The sequence below is a fragment of the Cydia splendana genome, chromosome 22 (assembly GCF_910591565.1).
Source record: "Cydia splendana chromosome 22, ilCydSple1.2, whole genome shotgun sequence".
Classification (NCBI taxonomy): Eukaryota; Metazoa; Arthropoda; class Insecta; order Lepidoptera; family Tortricidae; genus Cydia; species Cydia splendana.
Window position 1 is genome coordinate 6538899 of NC_085981.1, and position 23900 is coordinate 6562798.

At 35.8% G+C, this 23900-nt stretch overlaps 1 protein-coding gene across 2 annotated transcripts in view; it reads right to left on the reverse strand.

Annotated features, from left to right (window-relative positions):
• Positions 1-4475, reverse strand: part of LOC134801449 (latent-transforming growth factor beta-binding protein 4-like) — a 46889-nt gene extending 42414 nt beyond the window's left edge. For both annotated transcript variants that reach the window (XM_063774020.1, XM_063774019.1), the window contains exon 1: positions 4321-4475. In XM_063774020.1, the coding sequence (XP_063630090.1) occupies positions 4321-4378 (58 nt within the window). In that variant the 5' untranslated portion in view covers positions 4379-4475. The remainder of the gene's footprint in view (positions 1-4320) is intronic.
• Between the last annotated feature and the right edge of the window lie 19425 nt (positions 4476-23900).

The following is a 23900-nucleotide window of genomic DNA, read 5'->3' on the forward strand; positions in this document are numbered from 1 at the left end:
CTGAGGTTTACGATTATTTATTTATACGGTAGGTATAAATAAATAATTTCTTTGAAACTACATATTTATTTTCTCCAAAATCAAAGGGGGTCAAATCGGTAGCCTGAAAGGACCTCTATCTTTAATTTTCATTTGATCCAAGTAATACTGAAAGCGACACACCATGTATCTGTATAATACAGACTCAACATGTAACAACAATTATTGAACTTATCATCAACTATAGAAACGCCGCTGTCTGTTAAAATGAGGTAGAGTTAACCAATAAAAGTCTGCAACGATTTTGATAGCACACGCAGTGCAAGTGTTATTTTAAAACGTCAAACTTCTATGAAATTATGACGTATAAATAACACTTGCACTGCGTGTGCTATCAAAATCGTTGCAGACTTTTCTTGGTCTAACTCTAGCAGTAGATACTTACGGTATAACATATTTATCATTTGTAGGTTTGTTTGTGGTTGATGTTAGTCATATATATATACATATATTTCATCCATCATTAAGCGCGGCTACTGGCATTTAGAGTTGAGTACCGAACAGGGTTGCAAAAAACCGGCCAAGTGCGAGTCGGACTCGCACACGAAGGGTTCCGTACCATTATCTATAAAAACGGTCACCCATCCAAGTACTGACCCCGTCCGACGTTGCTTAACTTCGTTTAAAAATCACGTTTGTTGTATGGGAGCCCCACTTCAATTTTTATTTTATTGTTTTAGTATTTGTTGTTATAGCGTGATATAATGTGAAAAATTCGACTGTCTAGCTATCACGGTTCGTGAGATACTGGTGACAGACGGACGGGCGGACGGACAGCGGAGTCTTAGGAATAGGGTCCCGTTTTACCCTTTGGGTACGGAACCCTAAAAACATAACGACTGACATTTGGTGTAGGTAGGTAAACGCATGGTATAATAATATACTCCGCCTGGTACTCCATTCCCGTCTTTTCTAGGTCACCTAACTGACACGGGCCTACGTCATCATGCGACAGCGCTATATGATAATATGCGATAGCGCTATATATAGCGGCCATGTTGTTGTGACGTAGGCCCGTGTCACTCTGGGAATGGAAGACCATGTTTTATTAGACTATGGGTAAACGTATACGTAATCCGTTGGTACCTAACTATATACTTATACCTACAGTTTTTCCAAGGATTATTGCTTAAACGCGACTAAGGGTGGTGTTCCAATTTCTTTGTCCAATGTCAGTGCGTCTCACTCTCTCATTAAAGCAAAATGTGAGACGCAATACACATTGGACAAAGAACAATTTCTTTGTCCAATGTGTACCTATTGTCCTGTCCAATGACAGGTGGAATACCACCCTAAGCGAGTTGTACTGAGACTGTTACCTACTGTGTTAATTAACTGTTGTTGTGTTAAGACGCTTAATTTTCTTTTGGAAATATATTTGTGCGTGCTCAGATTATTGTTAATTTGTATGATTAAGTACTTGCGCTTTTCGTATATATATATATATATATATATATATATATATGCTACTGTACAATTTCATCGGCATTTCATTGGCTATTCAAAACATGAACTTTATGAATGTGCATTGTGCATCCCTACTTTCATAAAATGCATGAATGTATTAAAATTTCCCATGGGCCTAAACGTTGTACAGAAACGATTGTTACGAACAAAACTGGGTTTTCATCTGAGTACCTATTACATTCAAAGCAAACAACAAAGTGTAGTAGTAACTATACCTTTATATACTTATAATATAGGTACCTACCTACATATATGTTAAGCATCGTATTTATTTTCCTCTCATATTGGGACAAGGGCAAAAAACTTAAGCGATGACTTAAGAGAGAATCTTCTTAGTAATTTATAATGGAGCAAAAAGTTGTTAATTCTTGGAAGCAAGTACTTAGATAATGATTAAGGAAACATAGTAGATATAACGTATCTACCGATCCAACTCAATCCCGCTACTTAAGGCCTGTGCACACTGGGTGCGTGTGCGTAGAGGTGCACGTGCGCTTTGTAATATACAGTTCCTTATGAGAGACGACACACCGCTTGCGTGACGTGTGCGTGTGTACTGCTACGCACACGCAGTCGATGTGGCCGGCCTTTATACTACCTCATAGCTTTGATAACTTTTCGTTATTGCGGTATAGGTACGTTTTATCTATAGAAAATCATAGTCATAATTTTATGACGTTTAAAATAACACGTGCACTGCGTGTGGGCTATCAAAATCGCTGCAGACTTTTCTTGGTCTAACTCTAACCAAAGACGTATAACATATGCCGCATTTTGTAACACATTTTGCAACGTAAAGGGTCCGTCATCATCTTTGACGCCACAATGTGGTGGGTCTTTAACATAACTATATGTAGGTAGCTATAAGCGTCCCGGCACAGATACGTGTGGTCCAAGTATAGCAATAAAGAGTTTTATATGTTCTTACAATTGAAGCATAATAAAAACCACTTTGTGTTGTCTGTTACTAGGAAGCTACTTGATTTTAGTATTAACACGAACTAAATAAATTGCAGTAATAAACGAAGGCAGCTATATGTGTTTATAGACTTGAACAAATTAATCGAAAGAATTGTAATCGTGGCCCCATTAACCTTGTTTACTAAAAAGAGCATATAATAGTAGATTCATTCCTTCACTTACGATATTTTTAGCTCGATGCAGCTTAGCTGAACGTTTGCGTTCTCAGGAGCTTAGACGCTGATCCGATCGTCTTAAGTTACCTACTATGGGTGCGGTCAATCGGTCACTTTAACACGTCTACAGTACTTATTTAAGTATAAACAATGTCCATGCACTCATCTAAACGTCTCTGTACTTACCAAACAATGTTAATGTCCACTCGTCTACTTAACGTCTCTCACCGTCGTCGTCGTCTCGTCGTCGTGTCTTAATCGGGAGGGGGGGGGTAGCAAAAAGTAGCCGAAAACACCTCGCGTGATTTGTGCACAACCCCTAAGCGGTTGATTCAACCACATAGCAGTGATGAGCAGTCTGCTAAGCCCGGCAGATGAAAAAGGACACATATGTTTCTTGTTGATCGGATCGTGACTAGCATTGACAGAGTGAATCTTTAAATAAACACATATGTAATATGTCCTTCGGATGAATCATTGTATTTTTGTTTTGTATATTAAGCAGGTACCAACTTAAGTAACTGCATGAGTTATCTCATGTATTTTCCTCTATTAATATCTCATTAAGCTGTTCTTACTTAATGTGAAATACAGTGAGTTGAAATAATTTGGCAATTGATTGATTTCAGCCTGTAATTTTAGCACATCAATTCAAACAAGTACCTAGTACCAAGTAATATCACATCAGGTACATTTTTGGCAAAGTGATATATTATTCACACTAAAAACCAAACAAGATTAGGTCACTAGGTCTATTTCTGGTTAGGTCTCAAACTTAGCGTTCCTAATCGATCAGCTTACGGATCTGAACCGGCGACCCGATGACCTGGCAGAGATAAAACCGCCAATCATGATAATGTTTATACGTAATGAATACTGTATAAAATTATGGTTGTATTTAACAATTTATCAGTATTGGTGAGCATCGTCCTATGAGTGAAGTCTAAGGACGATGGTTAGAGTCACAGTTGCGAGTTTTTCTTCCATACCCTCCTAAGGCCCAAGGTCCTACCTATAATACTTAATCATTTCAATGAAATTTAAACCATATTAAAATAGGAATACAGTTGCAATTGTTTTGTTTCGTTCAATTTTCAAACAAAACAAAATCAACTCCATTCCCTGCATTATACGTTTAAGTTTCAGTGGCTGGATTTTTCATTTATGTATATGGCTGGGCCTTAAAAGGAGGCTATCTGAATAAATCTATAGAGTTAGGGTTACCGACTAACTAATTTGGATAATTCAAGAGTCGTAGGTAAATAATTTGTTCTAATTATACTATTCTAATTTGGTCATATCGGGGCTAATTGGAATGGTAGAGTTCATAATTCTACGTGTATTAAAGCTCTACCTACTTCTCAAATTGATTGAATTTACGAATTTTAAAAACATTAATCTATATTTATTTACTCACATAATTTTGGTCGAATTTCGCTCGAAATTATGTAAACTGTGAGCCATTATAAATATATTTTTATTATTAGTTCGGAATATCACGAGACATATAACATAGTTAACAAATCTTATCATACAATATTACCTAATGGTGACTTTTTATATGTTATGAGTGGTGGTTATAAGATCTTTTGTACTTACTAGGTTAAATACTTACACACAATAGGTATGACTAAAATTTAATATTTAAACAATTGGCAAAAAGGCCGCCAAATCTTACCATCTTGCGCGCTCACGAGACAACTCACACAAAACACAAATAGCACTATCAACTTCATATTTCAAACACAATATCACAGTTTAAACTTAATTACTTGTAACACATATTTTCTTCAAAGTTGTAAGTTACTTTGCACACACGAGGATATTATGTACGCGCGTCTTCGGCAGAGTCTTTCGTGGAATGGCTCGGGTCATAGTTGAGGTGTTGATAAGATCCGCGCATGCGTTGCGAACCATACTGGACACTTATTGCCATGCTTTCTGAGCACAAAACCAGTATAGGTGTGAACTCCGAAGAAAGATAATATGTATAATAATAAGTGCTTTATTGAATTTTTAATATTTTTTGGGAATGTTTCTAAATGGCGGAGCCTTGGGGTTTCGCGAGGTCTACATCTGCAACTTACAGAGCCACTAGTTTTATAAGTTTAGATGGGGTATGAGAAACACTTTGAAGGGAATTCTCATACTGTTGCTCATGTCCCGGGCAAAATAAACTAGAGTTAGACCAAGAAAAGTCTGCAGAGATTTTGATAACCCACGCAGGGCAAGTGTCGTTTTAAACGTCAAACTTCTATGAAATTATGACGTAGGTGGTAATAACATTTGCACTGCGTGGGCTATCAAAATCGCTGCAGACTTTTCATGGTCTAACTCTACTTACACTACATTTTTTTTTACTTTATTGCACAAACACAGGAACAATTTACAAAATTTTTGTATGATACATTGCCTATACTAAAAATGTAAAAAAAATCGTAATGTGGTAACTATAACAATATATTAGCAGATACCAAGGGCTATTCTGGTTAATTCGAAGCGATGGCTTGACAAGATATGGGAAACAGCACTGACCTGCTTATAGAATAGGACTTTTGTTCATCGCTAAATCACGGCACTTATGCCCTTCTGTGAGGGGTAGTTAATATTTTGTATGAACTGTAGACATGTAGCGTAAACATGATATTTTGCAAGCACAGATAACGTATGATGGATAAAAATAGAAATGGTTTTTATATAATACTTACTGCAGAATACAGGAAAATAAAAATAGGTAGACTTATAGGTAGGTCGTGCTTCAACAGCAGCCAAGTCAAATTACCTACTGATAGCGACATAAAATACATACTTATAAAAAACACTTAAAATACCAGTGGAAGTATACTATTAGTTAATGTTTATTTATCTTGTTTATATTTCTTAATTCTTCCGAATATGGGTCGCGGTCGAGCAATACATATTTAACTACATATATATAAACAAAGTTACCTACCTATTTAAATAGTAAAAAAGGAGGTAAGTATAATATAACTGACACAAATCATACTGATTGCTGCCCTTTTGGCTGTGTTGAGATTTTTTTATTAGCTTTTAGTTCCCCACTGCTGGGCAAATGTCTCCCCTCCTTTTCTCCAGCCGACCCTGTCAATGCGTGTGTGTCATGTGTGTGGAGATTAGGTCAGGTACCTAGCATGTTGTCGGATAGGTACCTACACGTTTTTGCAATATACTTAATTATAATTACCTACCTATTGCTAAGAACCCGTGTTTAGGAGTTATCGTAAAATTCAGTAAAATTACTAAAATTAGAAAAACCGTTAGGTCAAGTTCATCCTGATAGCGATAATGTTACACATTACAATTGGTTAATTCATGTACGATTAACTAGTTCAGTAGATATACTGAAATAGATAATGTGTGACGAACTAAGCACTCCAGTGGTGGTGGTTTATAATTTGTGGGTAGGTTTTATCAGGTAATTACAGTTAAAGACTTAAAATACACCAAATAATTTGATCTGTTCCCTAATTGTAGTTGTCTAGTTACTACTATTTTTTGGGCTTATTTTACTTATAATGGCAATATATACCACGTAGTTATACGTAGATGGAACTATGTACATTGGTTTTCAGTGTAGTATAGGTGCTTTGGAAGGCGTTTCGTGTGTGATTACGAACTTATTAACCATTGAATAGACAATTTGCCACTGGATGACTCGTGAACGCAGACGCAACTAAAATAAGCAGTCACACTCTCCATACTAAATTAGTAGGTATTATAATATCTGGGAGACCGAGCTTAGCTCGGAAAACACTTAAAAATGCGCGTTTTCCCAGTGATAAGCTAGCTAGATCGAATTATCGCCCCCGAAAACCCCCATATACTTACTACTTACTACTTACTTACTTGGTTGGCGCGGTGACCCAAAATGAGTCTTGGCCTCCAACACAAGAGAGGGAGAGCTAGCCACGGAAATAGGTATGCAATTTATAGAGCGACGAAATCCCTCTAGTTAGTGTGCCATACTATCATTATTAATCAATCCGGGCGCCTGGCAGCTATTCAGCGGTGGGTGCGGGAGTGGATGGGCAACAAAGGGGTTGAAAAATCAATTGAAGGTGTGCAATTTATAGACCTCTGAGTTTGATGTAGTCTAATAGCTAATTATGTATTTAATTCGAATATAACACTGCCAGGCGTTTTAATTGGGGGAAAACTAGTGCCAGGTGACGTACAAGGCGCGGAAAAAAGTGCCAAAGTTGTATCATTTATAGAGGTCTGGGCCTTTACTTTTTCATTAGAGTGGACCTTCAAAATCGTGTGTGCAAAAATACAGGCGCAAATATTCAGTCGATCACCCCGCCAGGCGACGACAAAGAGCAACTGGCCTCGCGCCGCCCGGGCCGCGCGCGTCGACCGCGCTGCCGTGTCACGCCCAACGCTCTGCAACTTGAGTTCTTTAGATGTGTTACGGTTAACCAGTCTAAATCATCTTTAAAATTGTTGACAAATTTGAATTAGTATGGGTTCGATAAAACCGGCCAAGTGCGATTAGTAATAGAGTCCCGTTTTCAAATCAGCCCAACCCCACCCAAGTAACGAAACACGATACAATTTGACACAGTAAATGAGATGACTTGGCACTTTTTCGCGCATCTTGGACATGGCATTACTTTTCCCCCAAACAAAACGCCTGGCATTGTTATATTTGAATTAAATATATAATTAGCTATAATATCACACCAAACACAGAGTTCTGTAACTTGCACACCTTCAATTGATTTTATAACCCCTTTGTTGCCCAACCACTGTCACACCCACCGCTGAACAGCTGCCAGGCGCACGGATTAATTAATAATGATGGTATGGCACACTAACTAGAAAGATTTCGTCGCTCTATAATTTGCAAACCTATTTTGGTACTTTTTCGCGAATCTTGTACGTCACCTGGCACTAGTTTTCCCCCAATTAAATCGCCTGGCATTGTTATATTTGAATTAAATACATATTTAGCTATTATATCACACCAAAATCAGAGCTCTATAAATTGCACATCTTCGATTCATTTTACAACCCCTTTGTTGCCCAACCACTCCCACACCCACCGCTAAACAGCTGCCAGGCGCCCGGATTAATTAATAATGATAGTATTGCACACTAACTAGAAAGATTTCGTTTCTCTATAAATTGTAAAACTATTTTGGTACTTTTTCGCGAATCTTGTACGTCACCTGGCACTACTTTTCCCCCAATTAAAACGCCTGGCATTGTTACATTTGAATTAAATACATATTTAGCTATTATATCACACCAAAATCAGAGCTCTATAAATTGCACACCTTCGATTGATTTTACAACCCCTTTGTTGCCCAACCACTCCCGCACCCACCGCTAAACAGCTGCCAGGCGCCCGGATTAATTAATAACGATAGTATGGCATACTAACTAGAGGGATTTCGTTGCTCTATAAATTGCATACCTATTTCCGTGGCTAGCTCTTAGACCAGAGCACGCCACTTTGATCGGTCCAGAGCGGTATCCCGCCAGCTTTCGCCGACGCCGAGCTCACGGAGAACCCCCATATAGCAAATTTTATTGAAATCGTTAGAGCCGTTTGCGAGATCCCCGAAATATATATATATATATATGTTGCAGTCAAAAGTGTGAACTGGTCAAAAGAACTTTTAACCGACAAAAACAGGCAAAACTGCTTTTGACTGCTTTGAGGATGTTGGTCAAAAGTAGTTTTACCTGAAAATCATACCTATTTCTGGCAGCAGTTTCGTTTTTAGGGCGTAGCAAAAAAAAAACCCTAACCGACCTATCTCTGGGAACAGTTTCGTTTTTTGGGCGTAGCAAAAAAAAATAACCCTAACCTACCTATTTCTGGGAGTACTTTTGACTGATAGTTTCAGATTCAGATTCAGAGTTTTATTTGCTTAAACATGGTATTTACAATAGGTCTTAAATACTAATACAATAGAGCTACATGTTTGGTCATAGAGACATGCAAATATTGTGTGATGTCATGTGTGTCGCATGCATCATATTTAAATTAAATTAATATTTTAGTACTTACTAACTAGGTAATCCTATAACTATGAATATATATATATGTCGTCATTAAGATATTCCTGAATGGTGTAGTAGGCCTTAGATGCTAAAAAATTATATAATGCAATTTTAAATTCACTAACGCTTTCCAGTCTTAAAATATTAATTGGCAATTTATTGAATATCCGTGGTGCCATACCAAATATACTTTTTGATACAAAAGCGGTTCTGGATGATTTATAATTAATTTTCCTCTGTTGCCGCAAACTATTGAATGTGGTGAACTGGTTCATATTACATTTGACATACATTGAAATTTCATACACATACAAACATGGTAAAGTCAATATTTTAAGTTTAATAAAAAAATCTTTGCATGATTCCAAGGTTCGAATACCGCATACTGATCTTAAACATTTCTTTTGACTCAAAAACACCATTTCACGATCAGTGGCATTTCCCCAAAACATTACACCGTATCTTAAAGTAGCCGTTACATGTGCATGGTAAGCAGTCAGCACTGCTGTTTGATCTACAACCTTCCTTAAATTATACAATGCATAGCTAAATTGATTCAGTTTCCTACATATATTGTCAATTTGATTTTTCCATGTCAAACTATTGTCTAAGCTTAATCCTAAAAATTTTGTAGAGTCAGTTTCATTAATTCTTTGGTTTTGATAAGTAATAATTAAATCATGCGTATTTTTGGTCCGTAATTTAAAGTTCATAATTTTCGTTTTCTCAAGATTAACATGAAGATTGTTTTTGTGAAGCCATTCAATTATAATATGCAATGTCTGATTTATATTGGTCTGAAGTAGATTTATGTCAGTTTCTGTAAATATAATAGTGCTGTCATCGGCAAACAATACCATTGGGTAATTTATAGCTCTAGGCAAATCGTTAATATACGTCAGGAAGAGAAGCGGGCCTAAAACACTACCCTGTGGTACGCCGTAGCTTAATTCTCTATAGCCAGATGAATAAGTAACTTCCGTTTTGGTCTTCACACATATCCGATCGATTTGGGTACATTGTTTGCGTCCAATTAAATATGATTTAAGAAGGTTATGAACATTACCTCGCACTCCGTATTGGTATAGTTTTGACAAAAGTATGTGATGATCGACGAAGTCAAAGGCTTTGGACATATCCATATATAGAGCACAGACAGGTATTCTTTTATCTACTTGCATCATGACGGCTTGCAAAAGATCATATATGGCCATATTAATCGATTTATTTCGTCTAAAACCTTTTTGTTCCGGGGCAAATAAACCATTCTTTTCAAAGTAATTATATAAACTATTGTAAACTACTTTTTCAATTATTTTTGAAAAAACGGGTAATAATGCCACCGGCCTATAATTGGATATCGTTTCTTTAAGACCTTTTTTGAAAAGTGGTCGAACGACGGCCACTTTTAACTTTTCTGGAAATGTCCCTTCTTCGATACACAAATTCACAACGTAACTCAAAGGTGAGGCAATTGAAAATGCAGCCTTTTTAATAACTTTTGTGGCTATTCCATCGTAACCCGTACTATTTGAATTTTTCAAAGCTGCAATAATCTTATAGATATCGTGAGGATCGGTTGGAGTCATAAATAAGGAATTCATAGAGTTAAATGTCAATGTAGTATCATAATTATAATTATTAGAGTGAATTGAATTTGAATTAATTTGGTCAATAAAATTATTATTGAAAGCTTGTGCAATTTGACTAGGATCTTTTATGATGTTATTACCATTGTTTATCTGTGTTATAAAGCTTTTTGGATAGCTCGTTTTGCGCTTATTAATGATATTCCAAGTGGCTTTTGATTTATTGACGGAATGTCGAATAAAGTAATTATTTTGAGACCTTTGAGTTAATTGTATTATTCGTTTCAGCCTTTTGGAATATTCTTTAAAGTAAATACGATCAGATGGATTGGAATTTAAACGACACTTCCATAATACTTCTCGCTTTTTTCTACAACAGTTCCTAATCCCTTTTGTAATCCACTTGGGCTTGTTAATTGGCTTTAGTTTGATTCGTCTAAAAGGAAAACACAGGTTATAAAATAATTCAAAAAGTTCTGAAAAGTTATTAAAAGCTTCATTGGCAGTGTTTGCCATGTATACGTTGTTAAAATTAATGTTGTTTAGGCACTCTACAAATTTATTAATGTTTTCTGTACTCAGGTCTCTTCTAGTGATATACCAATGTGACAAAAGTGATGTTTTTTTAATAGGGCATTTAAATATTTGTCCAGTGTGATCCGATAGCGCCATTTCCATTACCTTTGCTTCACCATTCCGCACATTATGAAAGATATTATCAATACAGGTATGGCTTTGAAGTCGTGTTGGTATTGTTATTCCTATTTTGAGATTAAAACTAGTTAGTAAATTTTTAAGATCTACTGAGTGTTTGGTTCTTTTTAAGATGTCTATGTTAAAATCACCACAAATAATGATTTTTTTGTGGTTGTAACAAATTTTTTTTAGAATGATATTCATTGTATCAAAGAAAATTTTGAAGTCTGAAGCATTGTTGTTTGGTACCCTATAAATGCATAAGATTATAATATTGTGATCTGTAAGCTCTATAGCCGAACATTCAAAGACATTTGAAATTGATTTAGAGCAGATGTCATTTAGTACTACAAATTTATGCGGGTTTTTTACTAAAATGCAAGAGCCACCGTTCCTATTTCCTCTTGAGAAACAAGCCGCGAGTTTAAAGTTTGGAATTGATAGCTGAATTTCGTCACCTAATTTCATATTATGCTCCGTTATACAGATTATATCTATCGCGGTATTAGACATCATAAATTCATGCAGGTGTACACTTAGTAAATCAGCCTTATTTACAAGTCCATTTATATTTTGGTGTAATACAAAAATGCTGTCAATCACGAAATAAATCACTTGTGTGCGCGTTCATGGGAGTTAGCACGTTCGCAGAAAGTTGCCCACACGTTGAGTTTTGAACGTCTATTGGGGTTTGCACGTTGTCTAAACTCTGCACGGTCTCTGTAGTATTTTTGCCTGCAGCCGGTGTAGGTGTTTTATGGGTTTCCAGAAAGTGTTCCTTCCCATCAATGTACAGCTTGTTGTTGCGTATTATTGCATACTTCCCTTCTTGCCGAGCAGCTTTCTGACATTCTCGTAAATGAAAACGTCGTTCCAGCCCTTCCTTATTTAATATCTCCGCAACTGAATATCCTGAGTATCTAAACGAGTGTGAATTATTTAGAATATATTTTTTCATACGATTACTAATTAATTCGATAATAAGGGGGCGCCGGCTCCCCTTTTTTCCAGTTCGTTTGACCGACTCTATGTAACCGTTTATATCAATGTTTAATATGTCTCTGAACATGTAACTAATTCGCACGATAATTTCCTCTTCTGTTTCTCTGTAATATTCATCTAGGCCGTATAATATTAATTTTTTCTCATTGCTGTCATTAATAGGTGATGATGAGGTGTTAGTATTAGAGTTCACCAGGTTTTTTATGTCTCTTAGCTCTATTTTTAAGTTGTGTTTTTCGGTTTCTAATGATTCAATTTTTTCTTGCATCTTTTTTATTTGTTCCTCAAAATTTTTTTGTGTAGATATAATTGAATCATTAGTTAAAGTAAAATCAGCTTTAATTTTCCCAACGGCTAATGTTATTTCAGCTTGAATTGTCGTAGTAAGGTGGTTTACAATTTTGTCATAATTTGTTTTAAGTTTCGAATCTAAAAGAGTGCTAATTTGATCAATTGTGATTGGTTCTCGGTCTGAACTTGTCTTCCTGTGCTGTTGCAATCCTAACGTTTCCCCGAGCACGCTCTTGTCTGTATCATCATTGAGTAAGTCATCAATGGACATGTCCGTGGCATCAAACATCGCTTCCGATGATTTGCGAACCGGTGTATTGTCGTTTCTTCGTCTAAGCGTAACATTAACACAATATGGACACCGCCACGCACGTTTAAGCTCCTCGTTCATGCTTCCGTATGTTTCTATTGTCATCCCAAGACACTGATAGTGACAATTTTTCTTGCATGTACGACATTCGAGTCGTTCATAGTCATTCATAATTCTAGCGGGGCACGCAAAACAATCCATTTTTCCAATTAGGTATTTTTAAATAGTGTAGCAAAAAGTCAATAATGCTGATTGGCTCTCGAAAAAGCCGAGAATTACCGAGTTCAAAAGAAATGAGCCAATAGTAGGGCGAATTAGATTCCGATCGTTGCCGAAATTTCACGAATGGTCCTACTTGAAGTTGTTGCGTACCGTCCTTGATATCTATTGGGTCACGACATCACCCGAAAAGAACCGAAGTTTTTCTTGACGCTGATTGGCTACCGGAGATGACCGATTCTTTTCTCGACGCTGATTGGCTCCGAGTATCAGCCGACAATATCCGAACTACGGCGATCGCACTAATTGGTCTCCGAACACATCCGAAATAATCCGAGCGTTGTGTTGACTCTGATTGGTCAACGAATCCTGCCGAAGTGAAATGCGCACACTATTGGGCACCGAGTCCTCTCGAAACTGGCCGAAGTTGAACGAGCACCGTCGCGTGCGCACACAGATATTAATGTGTGCGTAAATTTTAAATAACGAATCTTCATAATAAGCAAACTATTTCTTTGATTTTTACATCTTGTCCACTGATTTTTAAGGCTTTTATATCACAGAACAATAATAATGTCTTATTAAGTTATTTAACACAAGTTCCTTATATGTCACTTATCTATATCATCGGTTACTTAATTGTTTTTACAAGACACAGAGAACGTACGTCTTCCTTGCACTAGCGACACACACACACCAGTAACAGTCACAATTACTATTAACCAATGATTTTCAGGTAAAACTACTTTTGACCAACATGCTCAGTCAAAAGCAGTTTTGCCTGTTTTTGTCGGTTAAAAGTTCTTTTGACCAGTTCACACTTTTGACTGCGACATATATAAATAAACAAGAATTGCTCGTTTAAAGGTATTAGATTTAGGAAAAAGATCCCGCTTATAGCTTCATATGTATATATCCATGATATTCTTTATTTTTTACTACTCTCTGGTACTCTGGCTCTCTTAACATAGGTAACAAAAAAATCAAAATGAGTAAATTGACTCAACAAAAACGCAAACGTTTTGGAGGGTTTTACCAACAGCAAGGTTTCGCTCTGAGCACTTAAAAGTTTATACTTACTGCTGACCGTGGCCGCTAGTTCGCAGAAATCTGACGTAAGAGATGATTCATCGATATCGTTTATTTATTAAATTATAAGACATAACATGAATCAAATTACACACCTATTTGTATAAAAAATGTAATGTCTTGTTTTAAAAGTACCATCATCCAGACTGCCAATTCGCTAACGTTAGGGTACTTAGAAAGATATCCACATATCTCCAGTGGCGGATTTGCAGTGTTGGCCGCCCTAGACCCCAGGCCCTGTAGTAACTACTAGCCGCCCCTTTCTCAGCACTCATCTATAGAATGCCGCCCCTAATATTTTGCCGCTCTAGGCCCGGGCCTACCGGGCCTTAGGGCAAATCCGCCACGGCATATTGCCATTGCCATAGGGGTACCTAACTAAGCAGAAACATATCGATCTAATCCAACAGTGAGCTCAATAAGGTTACATTAAAATCTAAAATAATTATCTATGTATTTCCATAAATCAGGAGAAATATCAAAGAAATAAATTGCCTTACAGTGAAGCGACGCACACGGTGTTTTCATCAATATCGACTTTAGTATTATTGGATTAAAGGTTTTTGATCAGACCAATGGTAGTGACAAGACAATTTAGGGGCTCTCGTTCTTGGTGTAATTATATCTATTGCTCACTTCACGGCAGCGGCACTTTAACACATTCACTGTCCCCGACGCACATGTGCGCCCACCGTCACACAAGTTTGTTCCTAGGCCACGCCCCTGGCGTTAAACGGTAGTTGTCGTTACGTCAGTCGCTAAACACGTTCACTATCCCCATACAAAAGTTACGACAAAGTCACACCTACAAGTGTGCTTTTACTTTGAAGTTGTAAACTCATATGGGAAGCAGCTCCTGGAAAAAAGCTTTTCAAGACCCCATATTGTGGACACCCGGACAGGAAACGTGTTAAAGCGAACCGAACCTTCATGACATTGAACTAGAGTCGAAAATTGTTAAGCCTTTAATTTGCAATGTAATAAAACCACAAAATAAATTGGAATATATCTTTTTATTTTTTTAAGCACAAGCATTTGTTACACCATTTTGATATAGTGTATATTTACATATAGTGCGCTACATTAGTAACTGATTATGATTAGATCGGAAGATCACAACGTAACATATACTAGATATTCGAGGCCTTTCTTGGGTACAATTTTTAAATCTAAAACATATTTTATATTTCAATAACAGTCGGAAATATTGAACATAAAATATTAAGCCGCAGTCACTTGGTCATTTATATTTTGCAGATGACAAACATCAATATGACATCTCTTTTATGTAAAATTAATGTATTATAAATAATTTTATGAATATGGCCAAACGAGGAGGTATATTTTCAGACTGTTGAAATAGGCTTCCGAATTAAAGAAAAGGGAAAAATGACATTTTCATAAAATATAGCTGGTCAAACCAATTTGTCAGTAAATAGGCACAAACAAAACTATACCCATCCTTTTCTTTTGGGTGCTAGTACTAGTGTAAGACAAAGATAGTATGATTCTCTCTATCTATGTTTGAAATTAGACAGTCGAATTAGCGTATCGCCGGTCAGTTTCCTAATTCGTCAATTTTGCTGATTCAACAGTTTACCTTCTGGTCATTTTCACTAGGTTGACAATTTCGCTAGTGGGTCATTTTCCTAAACCTTCAGTTTACTCTTTCGCCAGTTTTGCTAGGCTTCAGTTTCGTAAATTTGCTAGTTTCCTTATGTGCTAATTTAATTATTCGCCAGTTTGGTCAAATGGTCATTTCCCCTAGATAATCGGTTTCTATATTCGCCAGTTTCACTAGTTGCCAGGGTCTTATAGTCGTGTTTCGGTGTATCAAATATACAATTTTTTATTTGTTGTCCGACACCTTGGGATTATTGTGTCCCGCGTACCGTAGTGCATTGTATCACCAGATAATCTCAACACAAGCCTTATTGAGCTTACCGTGGGACTAGGTTGATTTGTGTAAAGATTGTCCTATAATATTTAATATTTATTTATTATTCCATCAGTTTTAGTGTAAAATAAGACATGACTATGTTTTTTTAAAAAGAATACGGCAATGTGGTTTAAAAATGTTAAACTTACATTTCGTGACTTTTAGCTGAGTACAAAAATATGTCTTGTATCGGGCGTAAGATCGCCTTAAAAACAGCTGGGTTCCTAGTTTACTACGGAACCCCAAAAAAGTAGCAAATCATAAACATGACGAGATGGGAAAACTGACAAACTAAACTATCAGATGAACAAGGAAAGTAACGGATTAGGAAAATGACGAAATAGCAAAACTGACAACTTAAGATAATTGAGAAATAAGGAAGTTTGCGACTCAAGAAACTGGCTTAATAGGGGCTCTGACAATTTAGTGAAACTGGCAAAAAAGGAAATTGGCGAATTAAGAAACAGTCTAATCATTAAACTGTTGAATCAGCAAAATTGACGAATTAGGAAACTGACCGGCGATACGCTAATTCAGACAGTCCTTTGACACACTATATATCACATTTTTGTCAAAGAATACAAATAACAATCAGTCGATCTATTCTCGCATGCCTATAACCATTATAAAATCAAAATTATTTATCAAATCAAAATTACCGCCTATTGTAGGTACCCACTTGTGTACACCTGGGTTACGGCGTTAGATTCGATTTTCTACTGTTACTACCTAACAGCATTAGAAAAATATTGGGTTCCCAAAAGTGGGTGATGCATTAATGGGCTAATTTGAAATTAAATTGGTTCGTTCCCTGTCGCTAGTGCTAACGCGTGCAACGCTTGATCATTGGTCCAGTTTTTGATTTAAGTGACTAGTAACCTGTAGGTAGTGCATAAACAATTTACAGACTTGATTATAATAGTGTTTACTACTTTTTGTGAAAATGTCATTTATCCACTTCTTAAAATGCTGTCCACATATTTTTAAAAATTGCACTTAAAAACTCAATAACCTCAGAAAACGCCTACATAAAATTATATCTAAACAACAGATGCAAAACAATTGGTATGACTAACGTCTGGTCCCATACCTATCACACCGCACCGCACCAACAAATATAAAAATAAGGTCAATCAAAATATTTATCTTATCAATAAAAATAAGTCACATATACTGTGAAAATTATGAAATTGCGAGATTAGTCATGATCAATTGATGAAAAAATAATGTAAAAAGAAACATACTGATTTCATTCTTGAAAGTACAGTCAGCATCACATAACATGCCATAAAACTATAATAGGCGACTGAAAACATGGCAAAGGGAGGTAAGATAAAGTTCACCCATTTATTTCTGGTCTATTCAACATCCGTGTTCTAGTTATTATGTAATGGTGACTGTAGTAAGTATACAGGCATCTATCTCTCTCATAGCTGCATCTCTTTCATAACATGGATATTGCATTATTATTTTGTCCTGCAAATAAATCTAATCTCACAATATTAATACATGCATATTTACAGATTAAATAAAAATATTATAATAAAAACGAACTGGTCGATCCACCAAAGCTAGCGTAGGTACTCTGATCAAATAATATGTGTTCGTCAAAATCTGTCAAAGTCAAAATACACAAATGCAGCGAGCTGTAAAACTGCATATGAACACTTCCATGAATGTGTCCATGCACCTTAGCAGCTGGGTTTGTACACCCAGGGGGGCTAGCCTATATGACAATCGTTTGCGGCGTAGTGAACGAAACGCTATCCGTCTCTCTGTCGCACTAATATAGAAGAGTGATAGAGACATTAGCGTTTTGTTCGCTACGGCACAAACGATTGTCATCTTGGCTAGGCCCCCAGGTTTGTAAACCGCAACACACTGTAACTTATTGACAAATAACTCGTAAAAATCGACACCTTTAGTGAACCGATGTACATACAGATAATCGATATACCTACCGTAGTGACAACCAACTCACTAATTACCACCACAAGTTCATAGCCGTAATGAACCATATTAGTACCAAAATAAGGTCGATTTTTGTTTAATATTTTTTAGTACATAATTAGTGAGTTTTGGTTGTCACCTGACGATACATACTTGTTTAGAAATCTAGAAATAATACCATCATAATACGACATCGGTACTGCAATATACTGGGACTTTCTTCATGAATTTTATACTAAATTGTATTTTCACTGGACTTATATCGACCGGGAATTGAACCGTGATTACCTTTTGTATTGTTTTCGAGCTCCCGTTATTTCGACGCAGTTACATGCATCTTGTTCACGGGTAAGTCGGGTCGATATAAGTCTAGTGAAACTAACCGTGAATGAATCATTCAAAACCGTTAAATTATATTTTCTCTACTTTACTGTTATGAACAGGGATCGTACATTTTCCAGCTATTTTGGTGCACGAAGTGTTGTTAACCCTTAATTTGGCACAGTCAAGTATACTTAACACTTACTTTGAAAAAATGTAGGTATGTTATTTTTTACGTAAATTCCAAGTTTTTAATTTCTATGTATCATTTATATTATAATAAAGAAAAATATAAAACCTTACTGGCAACAATGTTATATGTTAGTAGTGAATCAACATAGTTAGTAGAAGGTCGACACTGCGTTCTATCCAGATATTTGTTTATTTTTGTCGATTCTATTACGCGAAATTTTACTGCATATACTATTATTATATTTGATTATAGTATTACGTATACTTTACATATCACACATATTCGCCAAGTCAAGTAATTTACGCGTAATAAGCAAGCATACACAACTGTTAAGTATTTTTGACAAAACAATACGTACAGTGTATTAGAAATTAAACAACATGTTAAGCATTTTTAACAAATCTTTATGGTGTGAGATTTTGACCGCGCTTTAATTTGACAAATTTCACTGCCTACCTTTATATTTTGCCATAATAGAAGAGATTCAATGCTATAGTTTGATTCGCTACACATTTATAGCTTAGTATGCAACAAAGCGAACGCTACTTAATATCAATACACGTTTTTTTATAAAACCCCGTTCAGTTTGGCGTATGGCTATACATTCAAGGAAACTAAATGGAATAGGTAGTTATATTTCATATTTTTTTATTCAATTCAATTCATATATACTTTATTCATGTAGGTGGTATTGTGTATCAATTTTTTTTTCATTCGAAATATTTAAATGCTGCATGTATAAGTAGCGTTGTTGTAACACTGGCATTATATTAAACTCAACCAAACAATGAAAACTATGAAATATCAATGTCATTTCGAAAATCTTTAACCCTATATTGTACTTGCGTTTCGTAACAAATTCTTTTAGGTCTTTGCTTCGATTTAATGCCAAAAAAAGTGTATTCCTTGTTTTTGTTTCGATACCCTTTTTTGGAATTTGTTAAGTATATTTAACACACTAAGTTTGACGTGCGTACGTTTTTGTTAAAAATACTGTACATTCGATTTTCAGGAAATCTGACAGTGAAATATTTTTTAAACATTTTTTAGGACATATTTAAAGGCATAATAATAAATAAATGTGCATATAAAAGTCAAAATCAAGTTTTTTTTTTCTGCCAAATTAAGGGTTAACGGAATTGGTATAAATAATTTCAACCCTAATGATTAATTAGCGTTTATTACGTTGATATTAACCTTAATTTACCATTTCAGTTGAAATTATCTATACCAATTCCGTTAACACCACGCGAATCGATTTGGTGCAGCGGAGTGGTGTTAACGGAATTGGTATAAATAATTTCAACCCTAATGATTAATTTGCGTTAATTACGTTAATATTAACCTTAATTTACCATTTCAGTTAAAATTATCTATACCAATTCCGTTAACACCACTCTCCTGCACCAAAAATGCTGGAAAATGTACGATCACTGGTTATGAAACATCAAAAACATAAAAACATATGCTTATATGTTTAGTTATTGTACAGTTTGCAACTATTTATATTATTTACAACCAATTAATTTTGTGACTAGCCACTTTTTGTGACTTGATAATCACATACAAGATCACATACGTGTCCAAAATAATATTAATATTTAGCAGCTTAAGCTTGTAGTCACGGATATAAAACAAAGATAATTAAGTTTCTGGTAACAGTAGTATTAGTAAAATACACACAGTATCATCATCATCTTCCTTCCTTCCCGTATCCGGCAATGGCGACTCCATCAACAATTCTTATCCGGATTATGAAATGCCCTAATGTGGCTCGCAAAAATCAAAACAAAACAGGAAAAATAACATTCGTCATTAGTACACAAAGGCGAACTTATTCCTTTAAGGGATCACTTCCACAGGTACAACATAGTTATATAGATACCTTTATCACATTAACATAAGGACTGATTTCGCCTGGCCCGTTTTATCCACAAATAGCCTGTAGTATATTGCAGTCCCAACAAGCACCTTCCCGAGACGCAACTCTAACGAACACCTAACAGCAGCTAAAGCCACAATACAACAACAACACACCGCGTCCATGTACAATTTAAGCGCTTAGTTTTAAACTAGGCACCCTTAAGATATAGACATACAGATGTAGTGAATAATTGTTTTCCTTCGTATTTTCTCGGAAACGTTCGTATTTGTCATGCTAGTTCAGTTAACCTCAGTACTTTTTGTACCGAGACTGACTGAAATAGCAAGATACGTTAGTACGTTTCCGTGAAAATACGAAGGAAAATAATTAATAATAATTATGCACTACATATGTATGTACGTGCACGATGTACAGTGGCGTTCAAAAGTGCATGGATAGATGTCGACCGTAATGTCTTAATATTACGGTTGAAACATCTCCATGCACTTTTGAACGCCAGTGTACATAATTGCATAGAGACATTATGAATGAATTCATTGATAAAGTCGCCATGCACTTTTGCGGCTGATGGTACACCCGGCTGCAAAAGTGCTTCGCCACTTTATGAATGAATTTCAATCATGTGTCCATGCAATTTTGCAGCTCGCTGTAACTCTTCAGGGCGACAAGACGACAGGCTACGATTGGCAAGGTGCAGATACAGTTATTTGACTTTCTAAAAATTGATTATACAAAAGTATAACCAAATGGTACGGTTAAAAGCTAAAACAACAAAAATACGAAATGGATTAATATTACAATGATTTTATCGATTATCAATATCGAGAATATTGAGATTGATATTTTTTCGGTATATATTTTGTCACGTATTTGTGACAAACGAACCTTAAATTCAAAATGCACTTGTATCTGCCGAGAAATGACTCCAACATCAGGATGCCTAGTTAAAAAACTAGACAGTCAAATCGTGAACAATAAACGCACATAAACAGAACTCTACAACAAAGATGGCGGCAGACGACGCCGGTAAACGGTGCGCGTACAAATCTGATATGACACTGTAAATTCGTCACTTACGGAACTCCCATAGGCTCTTGATACGATATAAACATATGCGATAGGAATGTTGGCAAAGGTTCAGCACACCTGACTGTTTGAAATATTAAACCAGAAAATTTAAAGCGTTCTTAAAAAAAAAAGGTTCTTTACACCTGATGCCTGTGTTCCCCAGAGAAACTAAAATAAGGGTTCCGTTTTTTCCTTTTGAGGTACGGAACCCTAAAAACATGTAGGTAAGTACTATGATTTTTAAAAGTTGGAAAATGACTCAATTTTATTTAGAAAAAAAAAGGATCAGAAATATTTTTTTTATTATTCTCAAATTATATGTCTCGACTTGGTCAAATCTTTCATACAATTTGTATGGTTTGATGGGACTTTAGACGCAGGCACAAATATGGAAAAGTACTGATATAGAACATTTATTTTGAAAATGACTGGAGAGATACAGTAAGCCTTAAAGGGGCCCACTGATTAACAGTCCGCCGGACGGTATCGGCCTGTCAGTTAGAACAAAATTTTGACAGTTCCGAACAACTGACAGGCCGATACCGTCCGGCGGACTGTTAATCAGTGGGCCCCTTAACAAGGTGTTGGAAATGGACACGCAAAGTCAGAGATGATGAACCTTTTTCTCCAACTGTAGTATAACATTTACATACATTCGAATGCTTGACACAAACACAGTTAACATTCTATTATTTCGACATTTTCGAGCTAATTATTTACGCAATGTACTGTTTATAACACTTCCACAAAAATACATCAAAATATTAAAATAATAAATTGATAATTATTTCTTACTGGTCAAATCAATAATAAATGTAGAGTATGAAGTGCATTTTATTAGTCAGATTTCGCAAACTAAAATACTATTAGGCTGCATCAAACCATTAAAATAATTCTAAAAAGCTTTCAAAAAGTACTCAGCACATAATTCCTTATAAAGATTTTTATATTGCAAACAATTCACTTAGAAACTACATTTTTTAACAAAATGTCAACGAAACGATCGATATCATGAATACAACAAATCGCTCAATAAAAGCTAGAGAAATGGCATTGAAAAAATCACTTAGTAATTTTATATAATACAAAAATATTTATTTATTAGTTTACTAAGGCCAATTGATTGTCTCGCGACCTTGTAATATTAAAACCAAAGAGAATTTGATATAGAGGCGGATTGTCAAAGTAAATTTTGTAGCCACAGTTTTCCTGCCATCTTTCGCCCGCCTGCCAAAACTTTTAGAACGTCATTTGACTTTGATCCTTGTTCTTTCACTGATATGCGTTAAATGTCAAAATGTGTCGCCATCTACACGAGCATAGGCCAAAGGTATGGTGCCAGCTTTTCGGGCGATGGCAGGCGGGCGAAAGATAGCAGTAAATTTACTGTGGCTACAAAAAATACTTTGACAATCCGCCTCTATACTAAATTTTCTTTGTTAAAACGATAGATAATAAACATATTTTAGAACCAAACATGGATTTGTTCAAAATTACTTGAGCACTTATTAGCACTAATTTAATCTCATTTCACGAACCCACAAATTCATTGATTGTATAAGATGATTAAACTATAAGAAAAAGATAGTTTGACAGCTGGAATATATGGCGCTGTGTGGGCGCTGTACGGTGCCATCTTGTAACTGCATGACAAACGTCAACTATTGACAACCATCCTTACCGATAGGCCCCGTGCATGTACTATAGGGGGCAGCATAGGAGCGGTCAGATTTTTGGCGCGCGGCGTAAATGTGACGTTTATGTTTCCGATGTAGCCCACAAGATGGCAGAACCTACTATGCACAAGGAAACGTACCGACGAGAACGGTAGATGGTAGTACTTGTTTTGGCAATGTACATATATATGCACATATGTTTCCGATTCAGGCCACAAGATGGCAGACCCTATAATGTAGCTGTTCAGCGCTCTACATTAGCTGTCAAATTCTAAATACGAATTTGCCTTAGGGCTTAGGCATTACGCGTTACTCATCTTATACAATTAATAAATCTAACGACCTAAAATAATAGATCAAAATAATCTGACAAATTATACAGGGTGGAAAGGCACGACGATCCTTTCCGGAAATGGGAGATAGTTTAGCCTAAGCTCTATATTTTCTCCATAGAAACTATGTTAATATGGGCAACCGTTTCTAAATTATGACCTTTTAAACATCCACGCAAAAAACTACTTTGTTCTAACCCTAACAGGTGACAGGGTCAATGAACTTACTTGTAAACAATCAGTATTCGACAGGAAATTATGTTAATTTGTTGCCATCTAACCATTTTTAGGTCTGCTTACAGCACGGTAAGAATCATTGCAGGATTTTCGCTTTCTTAGTGGTTCCACTTGTTCAATACTTGAATGAAATAGTTATGTTATTCCTTAATATTAATAATACTAACCACAACATTGTTTACAACGACAGTTCAAATGGTGACATTGACAACCACTCAAAAGTACGCAATCGTCTTATAAATATCTCTGGTTTCCTTGACTGATAAAAAGGTTTTAGTTTCTTAACACGTTTCACAAAATTATTTTCGAATAATTGGAAACTATCTAAAATAATTAAAAATAACAAGTAGGTTGTGTTAGTTGCACCAAATGAACTTGCAAAAATTAAATACTAAGAATAAATCAAGAATAAATACTTCTTCAATACC